Source organism: Anopheles moucheti, chromosome 3 (assembly GCF_943734755.1).
Source record: "Anopheles moucheti chromosome 3, idAnoMoucSN_F20_07, whole genome shotgun sequence".
NCBI lineage: Eukaryota > Metazoa > Arthropoda > Insecta > Diptera > Culicidae > Anopheles > Anopheles moucheti.
Window position 1 is genome coordinate 56,130,123 of NC_069141.1, and position 24,792 is coordinate 56,154,914.

Consider the following 24,792-nt stretch of genomic DNA (forward strand, 5'->3'; position numbering starts at 1 on the left):
CGCAAAGGGGAAAATGCTTTGCTTGCTACGAATTTTCACTTCTTTTCATCGTTTTTCGACACCACATTTAATTTAGCACAGCGGCTCACGCGGCTGATTGTAGCACGGAGATTGATCACTATCTTGGGTGGAAATGAAAGGGGAAGAAGCGCGGCTGAAGGAATGATTTTTCCCAGGAAGGCATACGCTGGCATGACAACATGAAAAGACTTTTGTGGAAAAATCATGACAAAATTGGTGATGCTTTCGAAAGTGTACACACTCGAGATAAGCGCAAATGTGCGAAGACAGTGTAGAAGAAAGACCCCTGGAACTGATCCTAATTGAATTTTCCACACTTTCACTAGCTCATTTGCAAACCAGGGTGCGTGCGTGGTGTGTGTGTGTGGGTAGTTTCCGAATTTTCTTCCAAACAAAAGTGAGAAAATTGCACAAGAATCACACACACAGTGGCTCGCTTTCTTCCGTGTCCGCATATGGGTGTGTGAATGCGAGCAAGCTTTAGGGCGAATTTCGGTGCACAGGTGTCATTTTCTCAGGGTCCGTCTTAGCGTTTGCCACCCACCGGCAGTTAGAAGGGAATTATGTGAGACGCAACACTGTCAATGTGGCAAGTTCTCACCGCATATTCAACCACCAGCCCGAACGGGCCACGGTTTGGCCGAGTGGCTGCGTAAAGGGAATCGAATAAAATGGTAATTAAATTAGATTTCGCACCTTAAGACACTGGATTCGGGCAAGTGCGTGCGTGTAGGGAAAGGTTTTTACGACAAAAAAAGGGTGACATGCTCGCAGGCGGAAGAAAAGACACAAGACAACCCTGACGAATGCGCGAAAGTGAAGAAAGGAGTAAATTAGGTGATGAAAAAAGAAATACACACACACCATTGCTGGTAATTTTCGGTTTTGGGGAAAAACTATCATGTGAGGGAGGGAAAATGAACAGGAAAAATGAGCTAGAGAAAGAAAGAGAGAGAAACGCACACCGAGAAACTCGGCCGAAATGGTGGTGATCATCCATGTACGGAACGGATGATATTGTTTCGTCCGCCGTTTGATAGTTGTTTGATAGTTGTTTTAGAAAGTTGCAAACTCTGCCGAACTGGGAGCGAACCTGTGTTGCGACGGAACAACCGAGCGCGACATCACCGGCAAGGGAAGTAACGAAGGCGCGATTAATTCTGGTCGTTACGCCACCGAATCTTTGCCACCGTGCGGAAGCGATCGATTCCGTTAATACGATAACTGCTCTATTATTTTTCCATGTTAAACAGTTTGGACATGTTGGGCATTGCAACAATACTAGAGCAGTGTTAGGCACAGGGAAGGGCAGTTTTAATTATAAAGAATAGTTTCTGAGTTAGTAGTCCGTTTAACATTAGCCAATGAGCTGACATTTAAAGCACTAAAAATTAAATACCATTGACATGTTATGGTTGATATGTCGAACTAATATAATAAAGATAAAATTAAACACATCTTGTGGCCTCAATATATTTGAGGCACAGTTCTGTTGGTGTTTGGACGCAAAAAATAAATGTTCCAAGTTTGTTGGGACCGTTTTCAGATCAACTGCATGCTTTATTTAATAAAAAAAAGACTTGGATCTAAAGAAAGTGGACAACGCAAAGATTGGGTGATAACTTGAAGACTATCAGAGCCGACAAGCTATAAAGCTTAAGATTGTTCCAGGCCCCCCCCCCCAAGAAGCCCAAGGCGAAAATTGCCACGATAGGATAGGAAAGACATAAAAAAGCATGAGGTATGCAAATGAACTCCACGCATGCGTCCGGTGAAGCATTCGGGCCATCACCTCATTGACTCACTCACGTTAACGTGCCTGGCATTGAACTGTTTTTCGAGCGACAGGTTTTGCGTGGCGCGGATCAGGCGGGTGTGCACAAAAACAAAACTTTACCGCAAGATAATGAGGACGACTGTGGGGAGATGAGGCAAAATGCTGAAGATGCTCTCGGCCGCTGCTTCATTTGCACCCCTCCCCAAAACGGCCGATGTACAAACGGTCATAAACGCTTCTCAAGCACGGGTATTGCCGCTTCTAGCAGAGTCTGGATGGCTGAAAGTTGGATAACTTTTGAAGATGAGCTCATGCGTGTTGTTTGAAGACAGTAGCCTAGTCTAGCGTTTTACTACTCTAAAGTAGCATAAAAAAGCTCCATAATCTAATATGCTCGTTAGCTGAAGTTGTGGCTTTTCCTGTCCATCTTCCGGGAAGCATCCGGTCGGTTGAGGCTTTCACCGGGCTGGCACTTTAGATGGCCCGCTTTAGATCTGTTTCAGATACCGCATTAGGGTTTTGTTACTGGAGGAAGTTTAAAGTCTTAAATTTGAGGACTCAACTGTTGAGTTTATCCGTATGTCACGCAGAGTTGCAAAACGTTAGTTTCGGTAGATTCTGCTCTCAGAGCTCACCGTCGAGAAAATAAGCCGATTCGGCTACTTCACAATTATCCTATTTCTGGCTTTCGTAGGACTCTTCCATAATCGCAGCATCCGCACCGAAATATTACACCTTTATCTCATTTTCTTGCAGAGATTTTTACGAGCTCCAGCAATGTGCTATGTACGGTCCACATCGAACACCAAGGAGCGGAATCGTTTGGATCTTACTGGCAGCCGCACAAAAACCGGTCTGAGTGCAAGATCGCCGGTGTGTTTCTGCGTGAGAACCGCACGAGCAGAAGAGGACGCGAAAAGAATTTCCAGAAAGTCTGACCACGATGGAATGCGACGGCGACGAACGTTTCGCGGTACGTTCTGGACGAATTTCGTGAGTTCGATGAGGCGAAAAGAAACAATTGCTTAAGAGATGCTGTGCGATCTTGCGGGGAAGATGATTGAATATAAGCTTTTTTACTTTAGTGAAGAACTGTCGGACGTTGCCTTAATGAACATAATTATTAAAGGAGTACTGAAATATGTAATACATTGATAAGATGCAATAAAAGATCGATGGAAAATTTCCTTTTTTATGTTTTAATGTTAAAAACCCATGGAGGTAAGAGTATATGAGTACGTGAAGCTATAAAACTGATAAGCAGTTTATGCTAGCCCGAGATAAACCCGATCATGAGAATGGAAAAGAACGTTCCACTCGTAAAATTTTAGATGGTAACAGACGAGTTTGCAAAGGTTGAATCGATTCGATCGCAGATTCAAAAGTGCAATCGGGTGAATGTGTTATCGTCCATGCATCGCCATCATGCACCGAACCGTCCCCGTTACCCCGCCCGACACGCTTCTCCCCCGGATCGCGCAAAAAAGGAAGACAACGAATGGAAAACTGGCAAAGTATCAAAAACTGGAAATCGGGAAGCCCTTCGGTTGGGTGTGACGGGACGAGATCCTCCCCAAAGGGAGAGGCAAAACTGGATCTTGGTTTTCGAAGTCTTAGGATGTTTTTTTTTTTTATTTTCATGCCGCCTGGCTCTCTTATTAATGCTAGCGCCTTATGCCGTGGAGAAGCCAGCACAGCATACACACGGTGGCCTTTTGGCCCGTTGCCAGGGCGGTGTGTGGTATGGACGAATTTATGCTGTACCCTTTTTGCGGCGGTGTGTTTGTGCGATGCTTCTTTGCCTTCTGTTTTGCAAAGTGGTCGATCGGGAGAAGTTTTGCGAGTGTGGCTTTTTGGGGGGAGCTTGGGATGCGAGCCGTTTTCGAGCAGCTTTGCTGCTTATTCTCCGCAGTGAACGAGTTAGTTCATGTTGCTACGCGCTCCAACCGGAGGAATAAATTTAGCAATCCACGGGGTAATGTGTGTGTTTGTGTTTCGCGTGTGTTTGGGTTCGCACACACATTCAGTGAGGAAAAGTCGAGAAGTCCAAACTCCGGTTTGGCAGCTTTTTTTCTCCATTTCCCTGGAGCAGTGTGCCTTCCCGAATGTGCTCGCGACGGTCAGGAATCGAAGCCATTTCTCATACATTTATACAGCGCTTCTGCTTGCAGAAATAAAATGCAGCGAAACTTCTTACAGCCATTCGTTTATTATGTGGCTTTTACGAATGTTCTTAGCGGGGAAAAGTTTTTTTTCGGTGGCTGCAGCAGCTATTGTGTGGCAAAGAGTGAGTGCGAAAATTGCATCTTATGTTGAAGGAATGCAATTATAGATTCGCTTTGTGTAAAGTTGTTTGTCCAGCGAGAAACTAAAATACTGTTCAAGGGAATGATTACGTTCCGGTGGCGGATTTTGGCTTGAGATGCTGGACAAACATATCTTTCGCTGATGTATTTTTAATGTGTTTACTTTGCTCGTTTGTATGGTTCTGTTTTCATTACTCTGGGTACATCGAAACGCAAAACAAAATTTTATGACGATAAAAAAATTAAAAATTCGGTTGGATTGCTGCCAAATCGTAAGTTCCTATTTTGGCAGTTTCTGAATTTTTAATTATTCATTCAGAATCAAAAATAATGATTTGATTCAGAACAATAATAATCAAACAGTAATTTTGAAGTGTTGTGTATAATGAATCTATTGAAAAGAGTCATCCATTTTAATTTTAAATTAGGATTCATTTAAATTAGGAATCGATTCTCAAATGTTCAAAGCAGTGGCGGTTTAAAGCGACATAAGAAAATTGTGGTAAATTTTTGGCAGTTGATGATTTGGAAGGTTAATCAATCTCGTGGAATGATTTAGATAAGCCTTGGTCTTTGAGGATTTTGAGTACAAAGTTTTTTTTTGAGGATCAGTACAAAGCTTCATGGGTATTCATGAATCTTGTTGTTGTTTTCTAATATTAGAGAGGCTTTGGACCTCCTGGGTCTCTTTCGTCTCTATTCATGAGTCTGTGTCAGATTCACCCAGCACTAGTATTTTGTTTGCACTATAATAGGTACACATCACATATTTAAATTTAAATTTAATTTTATTTAAATAAATTTATTATTTAAATTTAGATTTATTTATATAAATTTATCGATCAGTTTTTCTCTTAAATCATTACATTGTTAGACAAGAGACATCAATATGATAAATGTAATCAACTACTAGGTAAGATTTTTCCCATGGAAATTGACGAAAACGACTACTAAGAATTTGATTGCATGCAATTAATAAGTCTACAATAGCCATTAATTAGGCCAAGAAGAGTTGTAAGTATCAGCTAAAATTGAGCAAATTCATTTATTCATGAACCATGTTTTTGTTGAGCGGTTCATCCCATCGAAAGGTACTGTCGATAAAGTGTGCTAATTGTGGAGAGAATTTCCCTCCCACAGCCGACCGCAATTACTATGGCAACCGAAAATTTCCATGATATAACGACCAAATCCGACGTTCCCATCACCGACGAAATCAAAGAGCTGTAGTGGAAATAGAAAACAACTTACGTTCTTGTGTAAGGAATTCGAGCGAACGCTTTTTTTCCGAGCCCGCGCTAAAGTTCTGCCCAATACACGCCAGAGCGCACTGTTGGATGTCAATTTTCGAACAAATCACCCGCAACGCAACGCGTTCTTTGAAACAATTCGTGGCGTGACCACCGAAACGGGTGGAAGCACTTTTTCACAACACTTTTTTCTACTTGCTAGGTAGCAGCAGCAGAGGGCAAAGGCACTGTTTCTAGTAGGGTACGCCTTGTCTTGTTTTGGTTTTGGTCGAAGAGGTCGCACTATTGCTTCAGCGAGCGAAATTTACAAACAATTCGTCATTAATGTAGTTTCCACCTGGCGCGGCATGCCGCGGGCGGTCGTCTGTTGCGATCTGTATCACTTTCTGGGCGTTGAAAAGTACTGCAATCTACAAGTGGGAGTATTTAGGGAAGGAAAGAAATGAAACGAAATGAGCAACACACAATAGTAATGGTAACGGTAATTTGCAATCACAATTCTCTTGATTTGTAACATCTTCACAGTTGGGAAGGGTGTATAGAAATCAACACCATTTTGGATTGAAACGCGAAGTTTGTTGTAAAATGTACACCGAATCCGCACAAATAAACACGCAAATTTGTTTTCACTTTTACAACACGCGTTGAACAAATGATTCCTGCTTAATTATTCCACGGAAACACACTGACACACACAGACATACACACACACGCACACAAATGAATCAATCAATCAACTACCGATTGATGCTGTAAGCGTTTGGAGCTACTTCGCGCAGCCTGGGCAAATGAGCGAGAAACGAAAGACTTCAACCGTCTCCAAGGTAACGGGCGACGAACGGATTCCGGGAAGTTGGAGGTTATCTTAACAAGGCACAACAGTAGGCTTCTTGCACTTGCACAACATACAAAACCACGTACAGGCAACCGCGCACACACACACACACACACACGCACGCAGATCCACCATACACGCATTCATGCTCACATGTTTTCCCTTCCAACTTCACTCGATTCACGCGGTGTGCTGTGGCGAAGAAGCCCAAAATCAAGCAAATAATAATAAAAAACCCGAAAGACGCGGCTGTGTTGCGTGGTCAGCAAAAAAAAAACAAGAGGTGTACTGAAAAAGGGGTGATGTCCAAGTGGACTTGAACCACGGAACTTGGAACAAGAGCTGCTGATACCCGAGAGACAACTGGACGCGGTGCAGTGGGACCGACCAAACAAACGCATACACTTGTGGCAAGGTGCACTTGAGGCGTCGAAACCTTCTCAACCTGACGAACCTGCCCGAACTTGACGATGAGAGGGTGCAGTTTTGGATGGGTAAGCGTACTGTTGCTTTCGTTGCGGATTTGTTCTTCGGTTTTGTTTTTCTTCTTCCGATGTGTTTGGATTCTTGTGATAGCCTGTTACGAGGTTTCCAACTTGGTGGTTTTACCAGTAAGTCAGCACTTTCTCTTACAGGTTAACTTCTTTAAACGAACGCTTCAATGACATATTTCTAGGTTTACCATCCGAAGGGCATTTGATGTTGGCTATGACAGAGAGACAAAGGTCAACGCGGATTTGCGAAAGGTTCCGCTTTTCGTGACAATTTAGGACATTTAACGCTGATAACCTATATTTCCAGGGAAATCACTATCTTCAACGTTGTTGGCTATCCGCGTGTAAAGGGTCTTCACTTTCGTTCACTTGTAAGTTATCACCAATTCCTTCAATCTCCGTGCCGGGAACGCAACGCATTTGTGTGTGAGTTTTCCTTCGCCGTGTGCGCGTTCGCTGTGCGTATGCAAACCGTGTGGAACCGGTTACCAGAATCGAACCCGGGGATCAGTTTTTTACCATCGTTTTGTTTCCCCGCTTGTTGCTTACCGCCAAAAACACACACCGCACGTGCAGTACAGACACGGGAAGAGACACGGGAAAACCGCGAGACACACACTGATGAACCGCTCGCACGGAACGAAAGAAACGAACTGGAGGCGTTTGTTGCTGCTTGCGTGTGTCTCGCGTAGATCGCGACCTGCGGATTGATGCGGTTTTTTTCTCACCCGCACAGTGGGCAAGTAAAGGGTGTTACATGTTCGCTAGGTTCATGTTAAAGTGTTTAAGTGTTTAAGAGTAATTCTTCCAAATAATTCGGATTAGCCATAGTTGTAGAACTATGTATAGAATTGGATAATTTATATTTTAGTTTTAAGATTTAGATTGTGCAATGTTGCGCACATGAATGAATTCGTATGCATCTGCATTATTGGGAGTTTTCATAATTACACAATTTTCATAACAGCAGAATTGAATTTTTTTTATAATAGTAAAAACTAGGCTTATTTTACTTTTTGAAGGCATTCTGATTGTGGCATTTTTGTATAACATGCTTTGCTCATTGTGCTCCGGGAAGCGAGCGTTGCTAGGGAACCAGGGGATGAGAATCGTTGGTTAGAGAGGCTGCGTGAGAGCTATACGAATGTTTCTACTCTTTTACACGCAGTCCCTCTCTCTGAGCGTATAGTTTTTGCTACATTTCAGAAGAAACATAAACTCGTCTGTAGTATCTTGAACTTATCGTTTGTAGCGAAGATTTAATTTGATTCAAGTTTTCTTATTTATTTGATCAAATGCTCAATAAATCACTCGTTGCTGACCTTATAATATGCTACCGAATGTGCAACCATAGTATTAAGATTTGAATACTTTGCTTAAATTCGCTGTAAGTAATGTATATTTTTCAGTTTATGTTTAATATTTTGAAACTTATTTTTTTAGTTAAAACATAAATCATACGCTACTTCATACTAACTGAATGGAATTTAAGGTAAAGAATTGCCTTAAATCACTTAACAAAAAAAGTACATGATTGTAGTGTAATTTACCTTAAAATTATAATATAAATAGGAATAAGAATTTCAATTACGTTACTATTCTTTTTCTTTTTTTTTCTTTTTTTCAAGAAAAACAATTTTTATTTTAATTTGATGGTAGGCAAAAGACTATCAGTGCACATAAAAACAAACACAATGGTTTGAAATTAAGGTTTTTCTCTATTAATATACTAATGATAATATTTTTGCGAAGGAAATTGTTTTCCCTTTGGTACGATTAGTGTTTTGGCTAACAATCTCACTCTCTCGCGCACTGTTGGATGTTGATTTTGTGGTTGCTCTCACGAGCATAGTGAGCGAATTTTTCTCGCAGTGTGAGACGCGAGTATCTCACACTCATGCAGCATCCATCTCGCAGAGTTAAGGACGTTTGAAACGAATGCCATAATCAAACGGTCAAAATGAACGTGTTTGCATAAAAAGCAGACAGGTTTAACAAAAGCGAATAGTACTTTGTGAATTTTTGAAAATTGAGCTGATAAACAGCCTGTTGCTACTGGTTTATCTTTGTAAAACGATTATTATACGCATCAAATCTCTGCTCAAATCTATCTCATTTTCATACCGAAACACCAGCTCTTCTACACGCCAACGTTATTATTGCATTGTGTAACGCATCACTCCGCAGAATGCTCCCCGCATACTGCAAAGAAACGCCAAAAACACACAAACTGCACAAGAAATTCCACCCGGTGCCAGGTGCTCTATTTGCATACAAATGCGAACGCAAAACGATGCCATTTGTTACACGACGCATTTAAAAGACACCTCCCGTGCGTCTGCTAAAAACCAAATTTTACGGCAAGAAAATGCACTGAAACGTGTTGAAATTTAAAATAAATAACCAACTCCAACCGGGCCAGGTGCTGTGGAAGGTACGCGTGCCCACCGTCAAGGCGGTGAATGATGTGTGCCCAAAGTGTGCCATACAGATAAAGGGTTTTGAGGGAAAGAATGTGACCAAAAGTGGTTCGTTACATTAAAGGCTGATGAGTAGCGGGAAACGATGGTGCCATGTTGCGATAAATTTGGCAGATCAGAGAAGGCGATGAGCATGATTTGTGTGTGGACGCCGGATGTCGCGCGGCGCGTTACCCAATCTAATGGTTAGGATGCTGTGATGATGTGTTTAAGTGCCTTAAAAGCTAAGTGAAAACAAAGATAAAGCCATTAAAAGCCACCTATCATGGTTTATTCACTGCTTTGACCAGGGGCCACTACTTCATGGCTACACAGGAGCAAGTTTTCCTGATTGGTAATTTTGTGCAGTTCGCAGTAAGCCTTGAATTTGGTTTTGAGATCGTTATTTTCGCTCTTTAAGCGAATTCGTTCTTCGCGTAAAATAATATTGAATGCTTCTATGCGATTAATTTTGTACGTAAGAGTTCCGAACATATCGTCAGGTTCGTTGGGGTCAAGTGCATTTGAATCGTTTTGATCTTGCCGGAACCATTTGGCAGCATATTGCTGATCTTGTTCGGTTTCGTACTGTGTGCAGATAAGACCCAGTTTAGCAATTCTATTGCCCCAGTCAAGATGTTCCGTAAGCACGTTCTTTAGATGATGCGTGAAAGAACAGATCCATGTCATGCACTGGTGATGTTCAACGTCCACCTCTTTCTGCTGTTCCTTCAGCAACTGCACCTTCATCTCTAGAAGCCGTCGATAGTTGTGGCGCGTACGCAGCTTCCGTCTTCCGCCAATGTTGGCAAGCGTAAGGGTGTGGTCGAGTTGCGTTTTCTTCATCTGCAGTACGGCCTCCTGACAGCGACGCCGCTCTATGGCTTGCTGTTCAAGTTCGGTGTAGTAGACAAGCCGATCGTACGATTGTTCACGCTCTGGGAACAGCACGATTTGGAAGTAGTCTTCGAGGATTGCTCGAAGTCGCCAATAGAGGGCATTCATTTCGGCGTATTTTTTATCGCGAATAATTTCAAACTTTTCCACTTGCTGTGGAAAGAAACGCAAGCGAGCGAGTGTAAGTGGGAATTTCCGGGGTGAAAAGTTGTTTGTCTTACCGCATTTATGTTCTGGTTGTTGCTTTCAAGCAGCCACTCGCGGTCAGCCAATTCATCCTGCTTCATTTTGGACAGCAGTTGTGCCAGTGAAGCATCAAGCTCCTCCATTTGGGAGCAACTAAAGCTCTAAAATGAAGGAAGAAGCGAATATGTTTAGCTGTAGTTCAACGTTTAACGTGACAAGTACCTCTTTGCTTTCGACTTCTTCGCGGAAGTCTTTGAGAAGGGTTTGAGTTTCGCTTTCATAGCGCTCTAGCAATGCTGTGGTGCGGTAATCCTTTAGACCTGCAAAATATGGCCAAATAGACTTCAATCTTCACCGGATAATGGCCGAAACTTACGGATATAGTAGTCGATGACGTTCCCCAATCGCGACAAGCATTTGGTGTGTATTTCTTGGATTCCATCCCGCACACCAACCAATCGCTGGATGATTTCGTTCTTGCGGTCGAAAACGGTTCCGAAACATTGCTGTTGCTGCCGGAGCTCCTCAGCTAGCTGTTCGGAGCGTACCTTGGAACAAAGCGTTTCCCAGCCACCAAAGAATGCTTTTTCCGTTTGGGCTGAAAACTCTCGCTCCCGGGTCAGGTGGTCCTGTTGTTAATTAAATCATTAATTTTATTTTCTTGGTGTCCCTGATATTTTTGCCAATCGGACTGAGGGCCAGCATAATTAGTAAACTGGTCTAGCAGCTCCGAAATATCACTTACCCGGTACAGTTGATTTTGTGCCTCCTGTGCGGCGATCTTTTTTGCAAGCAGCTTTTCTTGCTTCTTGCGCCGCAGTTCCTCCTGCTTGGTATCGATTTCTTGATCGGGGTTGTCCATATCAGCGGAGTCGTTAACTTAACCGCAGATTGACAGCTTAGCCAGATGACAGCTGATGTACGGCACAATTCGTTACGCCTACTTAGTGGAGATTACATTTCCGAGCGAGTTTTATTAAAACATTAACATAAAACATAAATTTATCCCTTTCCATTTCGTTTGCATCGTTCAATGGCAGTGTGTTCCGAGAGAAATGCTCAGTTAACTTCCAGAGGAAGACAAGGTCGATAATTAATAATAAGCTTCACCGTCAGTTACTAATATTGCAAGTAAAAGTTTTTCAATTCTCATCCCGGGAAAAAACAGAAGAAGAAGCAACGGTTGGGCGCGATAACGCGCGTGGTGCGGCTAGCGCTAAGCGGTATGCTGATGATGGTTAGTTCCGATGTAATTTCAAGAGACTAATGGTACGGTTGTGTCATCCATCAGGACGGGTCATTGGCGCGAACGGCTGGTATGATTAGCTTTCATCAGACCGGATGACCGGAAGATACAAATAACGCTTGTCGCGAGCTTGCGGAAATGGGAAATGCGTACAATTTAGCATAGGCAGGAGTGATTAGACGAGTAATTTACCTTTTATGTATATTTTTATAGCATAATTATGAGGTGTATAACCTTGTGTAATTGGTTCAGTAAAGTGGGCGAGTGTTTTATCCTGGTGAAGTTTACATTTTAGTTCGAACGTGATCAAGCCGTTTAGCTTGGATGAAGTTTATTGGTGCATTTTGTACCTGGTTATGACCGAATTCCGTTTTGACATTTCTCTAGATCAGCTTGGGTGGATAAAGCGATTCTTAAATTATCCCTATCATTTCGTGTCCTCGAGCAATAAGCTTTTAAATTACATTTCACATTTATACCCCCTTATGACACCTTCACTCTTTCTAGGGCTTCTGATCCAGATGGAGCCCTTCGTGGAAATACTCACTCCCGCCATCCTTCCGCTGGTTACGTTCTTTTTCCCGTGCCTCAATCGACCACGGCTGCAGTTCGCCGGATACACCGAACCAATAGGTGACGCAACCGATCAGATAGATCCCGGCGGCAATGTAGAATACGGTACGCCACTCGTTCTCGCTCCCGCTCGCCGTCAGCTGCCCGGACACGATGGGCGTGAGAATGCCGGCAACGGTGGAAAAGGTGTTGGAAATACCCATCAACACGCCGGCACTTTTCGGCGAGAGGTCGAGATGGTTGACGGCGAACCCGCACCAAGCGAAAGCACCACAACCGACGGCGATCGTGATGCAGGTGAGGGTGGGACCAGGCTTCAGGATGAAGGCACCCACCAGCATGAAGACGGTTTGGGCCAGGAAGGCACCACAGTTGAAGTACCGGCGTACCTGTGTTGTCGTGAGCCAGCGCCGGATCTGGCAAAGATCAGCCAGATATCCGGCAAAGCTTAGCAGTGAGCCCATCACGAGGTACGGCAGGGCTGAAAGGAATCCGGCCGCTTGCAGCTCAAAGTGCATCGTATCTGTGGACAAAAGGGGACATTAGGGAGGGATGGCAGAACAAACAATCTACGGGGTTCAGGTTCACCTCTCAGGAATGTGGGCAATTGTGTAAGCAGCGTATAGAATCCCCAATTTTCCGAGAAACTCGACACGACCAGCGCCCAGACGGCTTTCGACGTTAGGATGCCGCGCCAGGGATGTTGAACCTTCTCGACTGGTGCAGCTGAACGTTGCAGTGTAGCCAGTATGAACTCTTTCTCCTTGGTGGTGATGTAGGGATCTGTTTCGGGAGACTTCTTCACGATGAACATCCACGCCACAAACCAGAGACATCCGAACGCGCCGAGAATGTAGAATACCCATTCCCAACCGAGGGTGTCCGCGAGCACACCGCTCAGCAGCATAGACGCTACGGTACCGGTAAAGACACCGGAAAACGCGATCGTAGCCATGCGCGATCGTTCACTCGGTGGAGCCCAATTGGACCAGATGGCGTGAATACATGGGAAGGTTACACCCTCGAAGAAACCTTCCGTTGCACGTACTGCGATGAGCCAGCCGAAACCTCCGTGGGCAGCGAGCGGTGTCAAGAGTGTCAGGATCGCTGTGACGCCAACTCCAACACCGAAAACCTGTGGATAAGAAGAGATCCCGGATTAAGATGTGCTTAGGGCACTGAGCGTTGAATCATACATAGTTTCCACCGAGTGCGTTGGACATGTAGCCACCAATAAGTTGCGTGAAGATGTATCCATAGAAGAAGGAACTCAGAATGTATCCTTTTGTGGTGGAATCCCAATTGAATTCTTGTTCCTAGAACGAAAGCACTTGACTTCTTGAGGACTTGATGAGATATTGAATGTAACGACTACGCACATAACCTTCCGTTCCGTTTGGGTATTGTACGGTACGGTTCTCTGTCATAGCCACTATCGCAACGCTTAGATTTACACGCAGCGAGTACACGTTGAAGAATCCGAAAAATGCCAAAAACACCAGCACATATCGGCGACGCTTCCAGAACATCCACATGGGGGCATCGATTCCATCACTGTATGTGTACGGTGCAAGGGATTAGCAGAATAGAAACCGTCCTCCAAAGCAGCCTACTTACCTGAGCTTGCTACTTTCGGTAGCATCCATTACCGATTGTTTGAGAGATCACACAGACGGGGAGTATACTTGCCAGTGTGATGCGTACCGTCTGGTGGACCAGTACGTAATGAAGCGTCGGAGAAAATCAGTCAACCAGAACCGAATGTTCAGCGAGATCGGAAGATTGTTTGTAAATAGGTATTAGCGTGTACAATCAGCTACTTAACCTCCTCCGGCCCCACAGTAACGATGACATCGCATTGTCGTGTGGCACATCTTGAAGCGTGTGTAAGAAAGGTTCGTGCTGATAATACGCATATTGAGTGGCTGTTATCGTACTGCCTGCATGTGCGAAGGCATCAGGTAAATCATAACTTTGTCGATCATTATTTTGATGCACCGATTGAAATGGAGTGCATAGCGGAGTGTTAAGCGAAGTTTTTTTATGAAGGGTGAATAAGAGTAGCCTTAGTTCTTGAGATCCTGCTGAGTCCTATCATTCGGAAAACTTTGGATACGTTGGAACAACACTTCCATTCAACGAACAAGATAATACGATAATCAGCAGAGGCATCTTTTTCTGCATAACTTTCGGAAAGTGAAGGTGTATCGTAGTCGAGTAATGAGGCGTAACCGATACCTCTTCGCAAGATGATGAAAAGCGATTACGCAAACGGTTGCAAAGACGAAACCGGATCGAAGCGCATGTTAACAGCTTGAACTGCTCACGGTGACGAGTTTTTCCTTATTAACATGCGGCAAGCCTGGAAGCGACCGGAAAGCGTCACGTCAACGACTTCATTAATGTGTCGGGGAAACTGTTGCGAGTTGCAAAGAACACTGGTAGTATTTCGAGCGAGTTCGTTAATCAAATGCACCATTTATGGGCATGATTAGTTAATCCATCTCCAAATCTTGCTCCTGCCAGCACCAGATTTGTGCTACCGTGCGAGTTTGAAAACCTCGATAGAAGGTGCGTCCAGTGGAGTTCATTAGATGAAAGCTTCCATCAGCGCGGTTATTTCCAGATGGGTACAAATATCCGCACGGTGCCGGTGTGCTGTTTTTTTTTCTTATCCTGTCAAGTGAAAAACAAACTTTAAATGTCATTAATGGGTCCGTTTAAGTGAAACCTTCCCCGTCAATGGAACTTGCTGGCGGTGCGTAACCGGGACAGTGATGAGGATACGGATCTCGAGGGACGAACCTGCCCGATTCTTTGCTGCAGGTGATGAATCTGTCAGCGGTGTTGGTTTTACCCGTCCACTTGTGGCTGACTGCTTTGACTCTCCCGGTAAACATGACGTGAGCGCGATGTAATGCGAAAGCGGAACAAAAACATAAGCAAACACACGTGGTCTTTAGCGATTAAACTGGTTTTCTAGGCCGGTTTTCTAGCCCTGTAGGTTCGATGTAGGGGTTCGTATTATTTTTTTTTGTTGCGTTGCTATGTTTAATTTAATTTCACCCTCTCACGGTACGGTGTGCGCTAAGGAAGAAAGTAAAAGTGTCGTCTGATCGTTGTTAAATGGATTGTGGAGTAGATGATAAGCGAGTTAGGGTAAATGAAAGGTGAACTTGAAGTGACTGTGTTGATGTTTCTGCTGGAATGCTGGAAGAGTATTGGAATCGTTTTAATTTTTTTCCATAAAATTTTAATTGGTATTTGTATTATTTTAGTAACTGGATGATCAATAACAAAACCTTAAAACGTGAATAGCAGCAACAAGATGCTCTTAGGCATATACTTGGCGTATTGTGACAGTTGCTCGAGGAAAAATAAATTTTTTTTGCACTTATGATACTTAAGGATAGAAAAAAAGGTTAATGAAAGGGTGAATTAAAGTATTATTAACAAATGTATTCAGTTGCTGCAAAGAATTGCAAAAATTGACTTCAGTTTTTCAACCAATTGGGCTTGGGTGTTGTTTGAAGTTCGATGAGTATCCTATTAAACTGCGCCCCATACAAAATAGTACGCAAAATAGAATCTTACTACTACAAGTAAGACGTTATCCAAGGATTTACTATGATTTTCATCGACTTGACGTAGCTATTCGAAGTTTACCTCTTTGGAAAAATGCGTAGGCATTACATTGCCTTCCGAGAACACAAACCCGAAAACCACCATCTTCGTATGGGGAAATCTGGTCTGTAGGCATTTCTTGTAGTCACTCTGACAGCAAAAGTGAGCGAGAGTAAAAATGTGAAATAAATTTAGTACAATTTAGTAAAACTGTCAAACTGGTTGAACACGTGACAAGAACTTAAATATTTATGGGTATTAAAAGCTCAGTATTCAAAATGAAATAATTTGAATGAAATTTGCGAGTCTCAAGCTTATTCTCATTCTTCTTCTGTTTTTTTTTTCGCTTGTCAATAAAATAAATAGCTTCTGGAGAGTCTTTATTACTTTGAAAAATGTTTTAAATGCACATTCAGTTTAGAAGTTTTAAATAGCCATATCGATTTGTGCTCTAGGTGGATAAGCAAATGATCATACAACCTTCAACAAGATAGGCTGCCTGTAGTACATTTTGATTTTTTTGCTACGAAACTCTCGGACAACCGCACAACCGACAAGGGTTATGTTTTCTCCCTGAGTCATGTACACGCTGATGAGTTAATGCGCCCCCCTCAGGCACACATGCAACCATCGATCCAAAAACGATCATTTTATCGTGTCACATCGAACCAATCGTAAACTGATTGCAGACCATATTTGAATTGCAGCTGAAACACTGAGAAGAATGTTGGCATTATTTATCATGGCGAGCCTTTTTTCATTGACTTCCGTGACTCTTAATAGATGAGACGAAAAAAAAAAACAAAACAGCTCCACACGCAAAGAATACACTTCCCCCACGTAGATAGTAGTATCTACGCAACGCCATCACGGGTTGGCTTTAAAATCCCCGCCATGTTGCTGTGTATTATGGCTTATCAAAACAAAAACAAACGAAATACGGCAAACGGTTGTCAATTCGCGCACGGCTGATGATGGGCAATAACAATGGGATTGTAAAGATAAATGTCTGCCCGGAGATGTTTGGAGATGTGCAGCCTAGTAGTGGTGGTTAGGCGTTTACGACAGCTAGCCTGTTAGACACACGGTACACGGCATGATATAACCCGTTGCTGTAGTCAGTAGTATTACGCTTTTACGGTCTTCATTTCTTATTTGAATGTAAACAAAACAGTAGAATGTGATGTTGCAGTGATATCGTCTGGAGGTCATCACTGTGGTACGGTATTCGCATAAGATGCATTTAATAATTCAAGTTCAACAGGTTGTCTAAGGTTAGAAAAAATAGCTTCATGACTTCTGAGTGATCTTAGATATGAGTTTTGCGTAATTACAATGATTCTACATGCATGCGACTAATCATCGCATTGCGAGTGGGACGATTTCAATTAATGAAGTCAAACGTGATAACAATGCTATCTACTGAAACGATCATCGTCGATTTCCTGCCCACCGGTTCTCTCAATCGCTCGCTCGCTCGTCATACTGAATTTGACGCTAATGGAACTAATTTCGGATCGTTTGAAAGCTGTGCAAACATGTGTTATGATTGTATTGAGCTTAGAACTGTTGAATGTCGGAATGAATTTAGTGTAACAGCCTTGAAAAATAACAGACGCTATGGAGAAGCTAGACGCATGGTACGGAATACCTGTTGCTAATAGTTTCAACAGTGGCGCGTGAGGTATTAATTTTGGAATAACATGTTCCACCCCAAAACGCTGTTCATCACAAATCCTGTATTCGCGTATTTGTGTAAATCAATATGGGAAATGGGGAGAGAATTACACCGTACGTGTGTGTGGCCAGCTGTAATCTTCTTCCTTTTCTTTAGGGTTGCGAAAGCGCCGGAGTTGTCTTTAGGTTGTCCCTTGCAACGGAGTCTATCTTTGCGAAGATATCTCCATTTACGATTGTTCCTCCTCCAAAACTGGCACGAGAAGCACCCAGGAATGTGTCAAGCAATCTCAAGAGAGCAACTGATGAAACCCGATAAGCCGAATCGCGTTCGGTTCGAGAAGCGAAATGATGAGGAAAAAACCGGCACGAAAAAAAAGGCAAACGAAGTGGCGTTCTTGGAGCTACGGCACGGCTGGGAGACACCGGGATGGGCGCTTCAATTTGATGATAATGACACCTACAATTTACCGATGCGAAACAACGCGTACCACCGCGCCACCGAACTGGGGCCGAAGCATCACGTACGCGAGGTTCGCGGCATCATCGACGCAACAACCGCCCGTCAGTTGGAGGATCGTGGTCAACTGGAACGGCTGCGTTATTCTCGGGCATTGTGAGCGTGAGACGTCGACCACGTTCCACGGTGCAGCACTGGTAACGCTGGCAGGCATCAAACACCTTGTCGGTCGGACACGCCGGGCGCGAAAAGACCCAACTTTCGCAAAAACACGCATTCGGGAAACCAGTTCTGCAGCGGCACCCGGGGTTCCGTGTACGGTGGCTTTCGAGTGGGCTTGCCCCTCTTTTTCAACGGCGATTGGTGTTGTGTGTGCGCGTGGCTGTGTGAAGAAACTTGACCGTGTTCCAGCCTGCCCGTTTCCAGTTTATGGTCCGTACCGAAGCTGATCGGAGTGCGTTGTGTTGTGTGGAATTGACCACACACGGTTGGAATTAGTTTGTGTGATTGTATCCTGTCTATATGGTGGTTAGTGATCATTTCGACATCAAAAGCATCGTGGAACTCAAATATCCTTCCTGCAAGGTTGTGTTAGAAAAGGGAAGCAGAAAAGCGAGTGGAACTGTAAGGTACTTAGTGACACTAATTCTCCAGTAAGACATTCCATCCGGAGACGATTCGTGAGCACACATCATGGATACTAAGCCGAGCAGTAAAGTAGGGTAAGTGGAAGAAAATAATCTCAGAAGTGTTTGTTGTGTGCAGTTTTATTGTTCAAACGAAAGCATATCTTACTGGCAAAAACTAAGAATTCCGCCCTCCATCTTTCGGAGCTTAACCCAGCTCAGCGACGGAAAGTGAAAGGAATGTTCCAACCCGGGTGGCACCAGGAATGCTGATAAACGCATGCAGTAGGCTTGGCAGCAGGTTACTTCAAGCTTCCGCCATTTGTTCGGGGTGGGAGATTAACGCTGCTTAAGGTCGTTTGGTTTTTCCATTGCATTGCACACTCGGTACGGCACCTGGTTAAGATGGAAACACTTTCGATTTTATTCTGTCCCATCTCGAACGGAGAAAAGCAAACTTTTCTCACAATTCCCATATGCCGTATCGAACAGTTTAGAGTAGGTCAAGTTCAAACACCAGAAGAGGATTACCTCGATGTGAAGATGCACAGGGCCTAATCATAAGCGAAGCGGGCAGTAGTGGTCGTAACCCTGGCAACAGGCAGATCACTATAGGCATCGAGCAGCTCCGTGATGTGATGTGAAGGTCGTCGCAATAAAAACGCGACTCGATAGTTGGGCTGGGAATTAAAGGGCTTTTCAATGCAAGCGTAACGATAAAAGTGAATCTGTAGTTAGCGGTGAGAGAAGTGAAAAAGCGTGCTTGGAAGGAAATTGAGCTAATTGAGCCGGCTTATCTCCATGGCTGGTTGCGTGGAGAAATCTGTTTTTATCAATTTGACCATGTAGACCCGGGTTTTATTAGTTTTGTGAGCTGTAACTAGCTGCAAATGATATTTGTTCTGATGGTGAGGTGATCTTTTCGTCTTCTTCAATTCGTGTGTGGATACAAGAACTTTGAGGTTTGGAATAGGTTTACATTCACATTCGATTCCGGTTAGATGACTTCCACCAGTGAGTTCCCTTCTAATTAGGAGAATTTTTGGGTTTACACAGCCATTCGGTCATCGTAAATCCACTGAATGTCGTCATCAACAGTCACTTCTCCACCGTAAACCCCCAATTCGGTATCGTTAATCCAAGAATGGTGTTGAGAATCGGTCACCGTGAAATCCTTATATCTCCTTCAGGATAAAATACCTCATAAACTATTATATTTTTAATGATTTATATTACTAATGATTTTTTAAATTGTTCCTAAGCTAAATATTCCTTCCTCACCTCACCCAAAAAAATCCTAAACTAAATATTCTCCTTCCTAAAACTTCCTAAACTAAATATTTAATCAAACTGTTAATATATGCTAGAGAATTCAAAACAAAAGAAAAAGAACTGTTAAAAGAAAAATATTGAATTGTATTTTGTAATTTTTAATTTTAAAACTATAAATTTGCCACTTATAAATTATAAATTATAAATTATAAATTAATATAAATTAATATTATAAATTAATTTTGTGTGTAGCCAATTTGATAGCCCAGAATCAAATACAAACAAAACGGTCAAATAAGGTATTTACGGTGATCGATTAAAAGTTATCAACGCCATTCTTGGCTTTCTTTGACTTTATTTTCCCGTAATTGGATAGTGGTAGTCGTAACCGGGATATTGGTCCGGATAGGATTTTGGACCGATCCTGTCGTGTAAAGATCGGCGCCGCTACTGATACACCATCGGGTCGACCCAATTCTTGGGTTTACGCTACCGAATTGTGGGTTTACGGTGGAAAAGTGACTGTTGTTGGTGATATTTAGTAGATTTACGGTGGCCGATTGGCATGGATTGACAAACCCTGTAAAAACTCCCGAAGCAGTAGAAACCCTTTTCCAGTTTCTGAACCGAACCAACATTAATATCTGGATATCTATTCGTTATCGATCGTGTTTCCCGAGATAGTATTAAACTTTTGAAGACACACACAATGACTTATCTAAATTAAACATAACTTCCGTTCCAGTGATAATAAACACCCAATCAAAAGGGTAGATTAAATATCGACTTAAGGCTTGTCATCAAACCAATCGACTCTAAAATTATAAGCACCAACTTCACGGTACACTGTCAATTAATAATTTCAATCCATGCCAACGGGCAGAGAGATTAAAGGGAGATTGTCACCTGGCGCGTGGAATCTTTCCCGATAAGCCGCGCTCGATAACGTGCTGCACTTTAAACAATGTTTATCACCTCCGGTGGGAAACTTTCAGGCAAACGGTACGGCACTAACATTCCAGACCGTAACTCATCGTTACTGATAATGCTTTCCCTTCTTTTGCGTCATCTCAATCAAAGTGTAACTGTCTGTTTTGCCAGTGCCACGATGGGTACCACAAACGAGCTGCTGGTCGATAGGGTGCCCGTGGGTGGGTGGACACTTGTTTCAGCTGCATAAGTGCACCTTCATGGTGGGTAATGAGTTGTAAATAGATTGCCACTGTGCGGGAACCGGCATTGGTGTTGCTTAGGGAGGAGCCGGGAGGAAGATGCGTGGCGAGGATGCAATTTGCGATGTGTGTTGATAAGCAATTTCTATTGCTATTTGACTATTGTCCATAAATTTAAGACATTTTTATGTAATTTGCAAATCTTTCGATACAGCACAGTTCAAATTAGCTTGATGCTTAAAGAAGCCTTCCAGTTAAGAAGCAAGGTTACAGTTTCAAATTTACATCTGTTAAGCTTTGTATTGGTATGAAAAATAAAAATAACTCTTATTTTAAATGTAGCTAACATGATTTAAATACTGTTATAACATTATTAAAGTCTTCGTATCAAAATAATTAGGCCTTTCTTCAAGAAAAAAAGGAGTTTCATTTAAATATACAGGCAGTCCCCGATATATGCTATTATAGCGAGCCGCTATAACCTGGGAAGAATCCGCGTAACTCGAATTTCAGCAAAAGTCGAATTCAGGTGCAATTTCGTTTATACTTCAAAGTCACAGAGTTGACTTCCTTCTCTGCATTTAATTTATTTAGCGTATCAGGCGGGTTTTAGAAAGATTTCATTAAAGTAAAATGTTTTATGTGACATAAGAGGTATTTTCGACTAATTTTCCACCATTTTGCTTAAATTTTGTGCTATAAACTAGCTCAGCTGTCAAATTTCCAAAAACCGCGTATCTTCGAATCCGCGTGTAAGAGGAACCGCGTATCTCGGGGACTGCCAGTAATGTGATTTGAAGTAGGAAATTGTAATATAAATTGATATTCTTTTCGTATTTTCAATACCAACAGATTGAGTCATTCTGAGCGTAAAACCACAACAAAAAAATACTTTCGCCTTAGTCATGATTGAACACAACCAAACGATGCTCACTTGCAACGAGATTTATGTGGTGAAGTTCATCCCGTACTGCACTTCTATTTTTAGCGTCTCGCCAGCACGCGCTGATTCAGTCCGGAATTCCTAGCCCGAAGATGAATATCCATCATTCCATTACCACAGCACAACATCCTTTGGCCACCAATGTACTCGAACCATGCCTAACTATATTTCTTGTTCTGTATGTCTTTCTTGTTTTGTGTCCTCCCAACTCCCAGCGATGGCATCGATGCGCCTTTGTGGATGTTTTGGAAGCGACGGCGCTACATTGTGGTGTTTATGGCGTTTCTCGGTTTCTTCAACGTCTACTCGCTACGAGTGAACCTGAGCGTGGCCATCGTGGCGATGACAGAGAATCGGACCGTACATTACGACAACGGGACCGTCGGATACGTAAGTGAATCGGAAATTTCTGTTTTGTTGTTACCATCTTGCCATGATTGCGCCGGTTCCGTACCGTCCTACGCGACAAGATTGCAATTTGTGTGGTGGTTTTATCTTTTCTGTGTCCTCCACTTTACCAGGAGCAATACTTTGATTGGAGCTCCAGCCTGCAAGGTTACGTGCTGAGTTCGTTCTTCTACGGCTACATCCTGACGCCCTTCCTCGGTGGCTTCATCTCGAACCGCTTCGGTGGCAATTATGTAAGTGTGTTGCGCGACACCCAAGTTCGGGCGAAGACGCTACGAAAACTAATTAAAACATTCCACGCGCGACAGGTGTTCGGAGTTGGCATTGGAACGACGGCTGTGCTGACGCTACTGACACCGTTAGCGGCCAAGGCTGGCGTTGCCGTCCTGCTGGCGGTGCGCATTGTGGAGGGCATATTCGAGGGCGTCACCTTTCCCTGTATACATGCCGTGTGGTCGCGGTGGGCACCGCCAACCGAACGATCGCGTATGGCATCGATCGCGTTCGCCGGGAACTACGCGGGCACGGTTGTGGCGATGCCGCTGAGCGGAATTCTAGCGAACGCTTGGGGCTGGGAGAGCGTGTTTTACGTGTTTGGTGTGATCGGATGCATCTGGTTCTTCGCGTGGATGTTCTTCGTGAAGACGTCTCCCGAGGTGGACAAATGGATCAACCAGCGGGAGAAGGAGTTCATACTGGAATCGCTGGGACGCACGGAGGGTGAGCAGGAGCGGGTGCAACATCCGTGGAAGGGTATCCTCACATCGGTGGCCGTTTGGGCGCTGGTTGTGTCACACTTCTCGGAGAATTGGGGCTTTTACACACTGCTCACCCAGCTGCCCACATTCTTGAAGGGTAAGGATCCTTGAGGGGACGCATACAGATAGAAGACTAATAGTTCTATTTCTTCGCCGTCCCCTAGATGCCATGCACTTCGAGCTGGAGAAGACGGGATTTGTGTCGGCCGTACCGTACCTGGTGATGGGAATCCTTCTGTTTGTGTCCGGCTACCTAGCCGATTGGTGCCAGGTGAAGGGCTACCTCACAACAACTCAGGTTCGCCGATACTTCAACTGCGGTGCCTTCCTGGCCCAGACGGTGTTCATGATCATTGGTGCGTTCATTCTCGAGCCGGGACCAACGATCACCTGCATCACGATCGCCGTCGGTTTGGGCGCGTTTGCGTGGTCCGGTTTCGCCGTGAACCACCTCGACCTGTCGCCGAAGAGTGCCGGCGTACTGATGGGCATCTCGAACACGTTTGCCACCATCCCCGGCATCGTGAGCCCCATCATCACGGGGTACATCACGTCCAACAAGAGCGACGACGAGTGGAAAACGGTGTTCTACATTGCGGCGGGCATCTATCTGGTTGGTTGCGTCATCTACTGGTTCGGCGTATCCGGCGAACTGCAGCCGTGGTCGATTGAGGCACAGGAACGGCGGGAGCAGGAAAAACAACCGACCAAACCGATCGAGAGCCTTGCCTACACGAACAAAGTGAGCGTGGAGGACGAGATGTAAGGGGGCTGCAAGAGGGCTGTGAGACTAAGAATCGTACAGATAAACCATCATAAGTGTAATCGATGTATAGGTAGATGCATTCAGCGTCTGCGATGCGGCCGGTATCTGGCTGGAAAATTCCACTGTTTCAATGGAAATGTGTTTGAAAATGTATCGAAAAACTACGCTCAAAGCGAACTTAAGCTGGTATATTGCGTAAATGCTAATGTATGTGTAATATAATGTATGTTAATGTAATAAAATGATTTTTCACAATGTGATTCCAATGAAATTCGTATCTTGTGTTCCGTACTTCGGACAGCATTGCGTACAAGCTTGTACCCAACACCGTTGGTAAGGAATTGTACGCAAGTTTTGTTGTATGCCGCTCAAACGATTCGTTGCAGGGGTTTTCGGATTGTTCTCGTGTGGATTGTTGGATAATTTCGATCATTAAATGTTAATCGGATTGAATCGAATATGAATACAAGTTAACAAAAGTACCAGAGCATTACAGCGAGACTAATCTTCATGAAATATAAATAAAATTAACTAAACTGTTTAATAAATTCATTATTCAATAATTTAATAATTTTGGCGACCTCATGGTGTATTGGTAGCGGTGCCGGTCTTCACACGACAGGACTGGTCTAAAATCCAATCCGGACCAATCCACCGAAGCCAAAGAAAGCCAGAAATGGCAGGCCTCTTGACTTGGCTTTGGGTTGGTGTGCCAATAAAGAAGAAGAAATTATTTAGAAAATAAAACTCATTACTCATTACTCGTTAAAATATTTAATTATAATGAAAACAATTAAATTGAAATTGTCATTGAAATTATTTTTTGGTATTTATTTTCCTATTTTAGTTCGATTTCAATTCTCAATTCGAAGTAAGTTAGTTAAAAAAATAGAATTCGGTCCAATTATTATTCCAAGGAGTTGTGCCGTACAGGAATACAGATTTAAATATTTTAATTCAAAACCCTCCAAAATTTTCTTTTTTCTCTGTATTGATTCACCTTAACCGAAAAACTCGACTAACCTTCATATTGTTTTCTTGT

The 24,792-nt window shown here is 43.4% G+C and overlaps 3 protein-coding genes across 4 annotated transcripts; 1 reads left to right on the forward strand and 2 right to left on the reverse strand.

The window, feature by feature from the left end:
• Positions 1–9,433: 9,433 nt before the first annotated feature.
• Positions 9,434–11,087, reverse strand: LOC128302842 (uncharacterized). Its single transcript, XM_053039690.1, has 5 exons — positions 10,971–11,087; positions 10,602–10,854; positions 10,448–10,545; positions 10,261–10,386; positions 9,434–10,192 (listed from the first exon to the last, which is right to left on the reverse strand). Exons 1-5 carry the CDS (start codon positions 11,085–11,087, stop codon positions 9,434–9,436), a joined length of 1,353 nt encoding a protein of 450 aa, XP_052895650.1.
• An 887-nt stretch (positions 11,088–11,974) lies between these two features.
• Positions 11,975–13,690, reverse strand: LOC128303966 (sialin-like). Its single transcript, XM_053041075.1, has 5 exons — positions 13,662–13,690; positions 13,424–13,598; positions 13,241–13,360; positions 12,633–13,179; positions 11,975–12,567 (listed from the first exon to the last, which is right to left on the reverse strand). The coding sequence occupies exons 1-5, from the start codon at positions 13,688–13,690 to the stop codon at positions 11,975–11,977; spliced, it is 1,464 nt and encodes a 487-aa protein (XP_052897035.1).
• Positions 13,691–18,498: 4,808 nt separating this feature from the next.
• On the forward strand, positions 18,499–23,931 carry LOC128303557 (sialin). Of its 2 annotated transcripts, XM_053040546.1 has the most exons (6): positions 18,499–18,527; positions 18,730–18,732; positions 22,034–22,208; positions 22,340–22,459; positions 22,535–23,081; positions 23,149–23,931. In XM_053040546.1, exons 1-6 carry the CDS (start codon positions 18,499–18,501, stop codon positions 23,748–23,750), a joined length of 1,476 nt encoding a protein of 491 aa, XP_052896506.1. In that variant the 3' UTR covers positions 23,751–23,931. The 2 variants fall into 2 exon arrangements, with proteins under 2 accessions (XP_052896506.1, XP_052896505.1); XM_053040545.1 differs by lacking the exon at positions 18,730–18,732.
• The last annotated feature ends 861 nt before the right edge of the window (positions 23,932–24,792 follow it).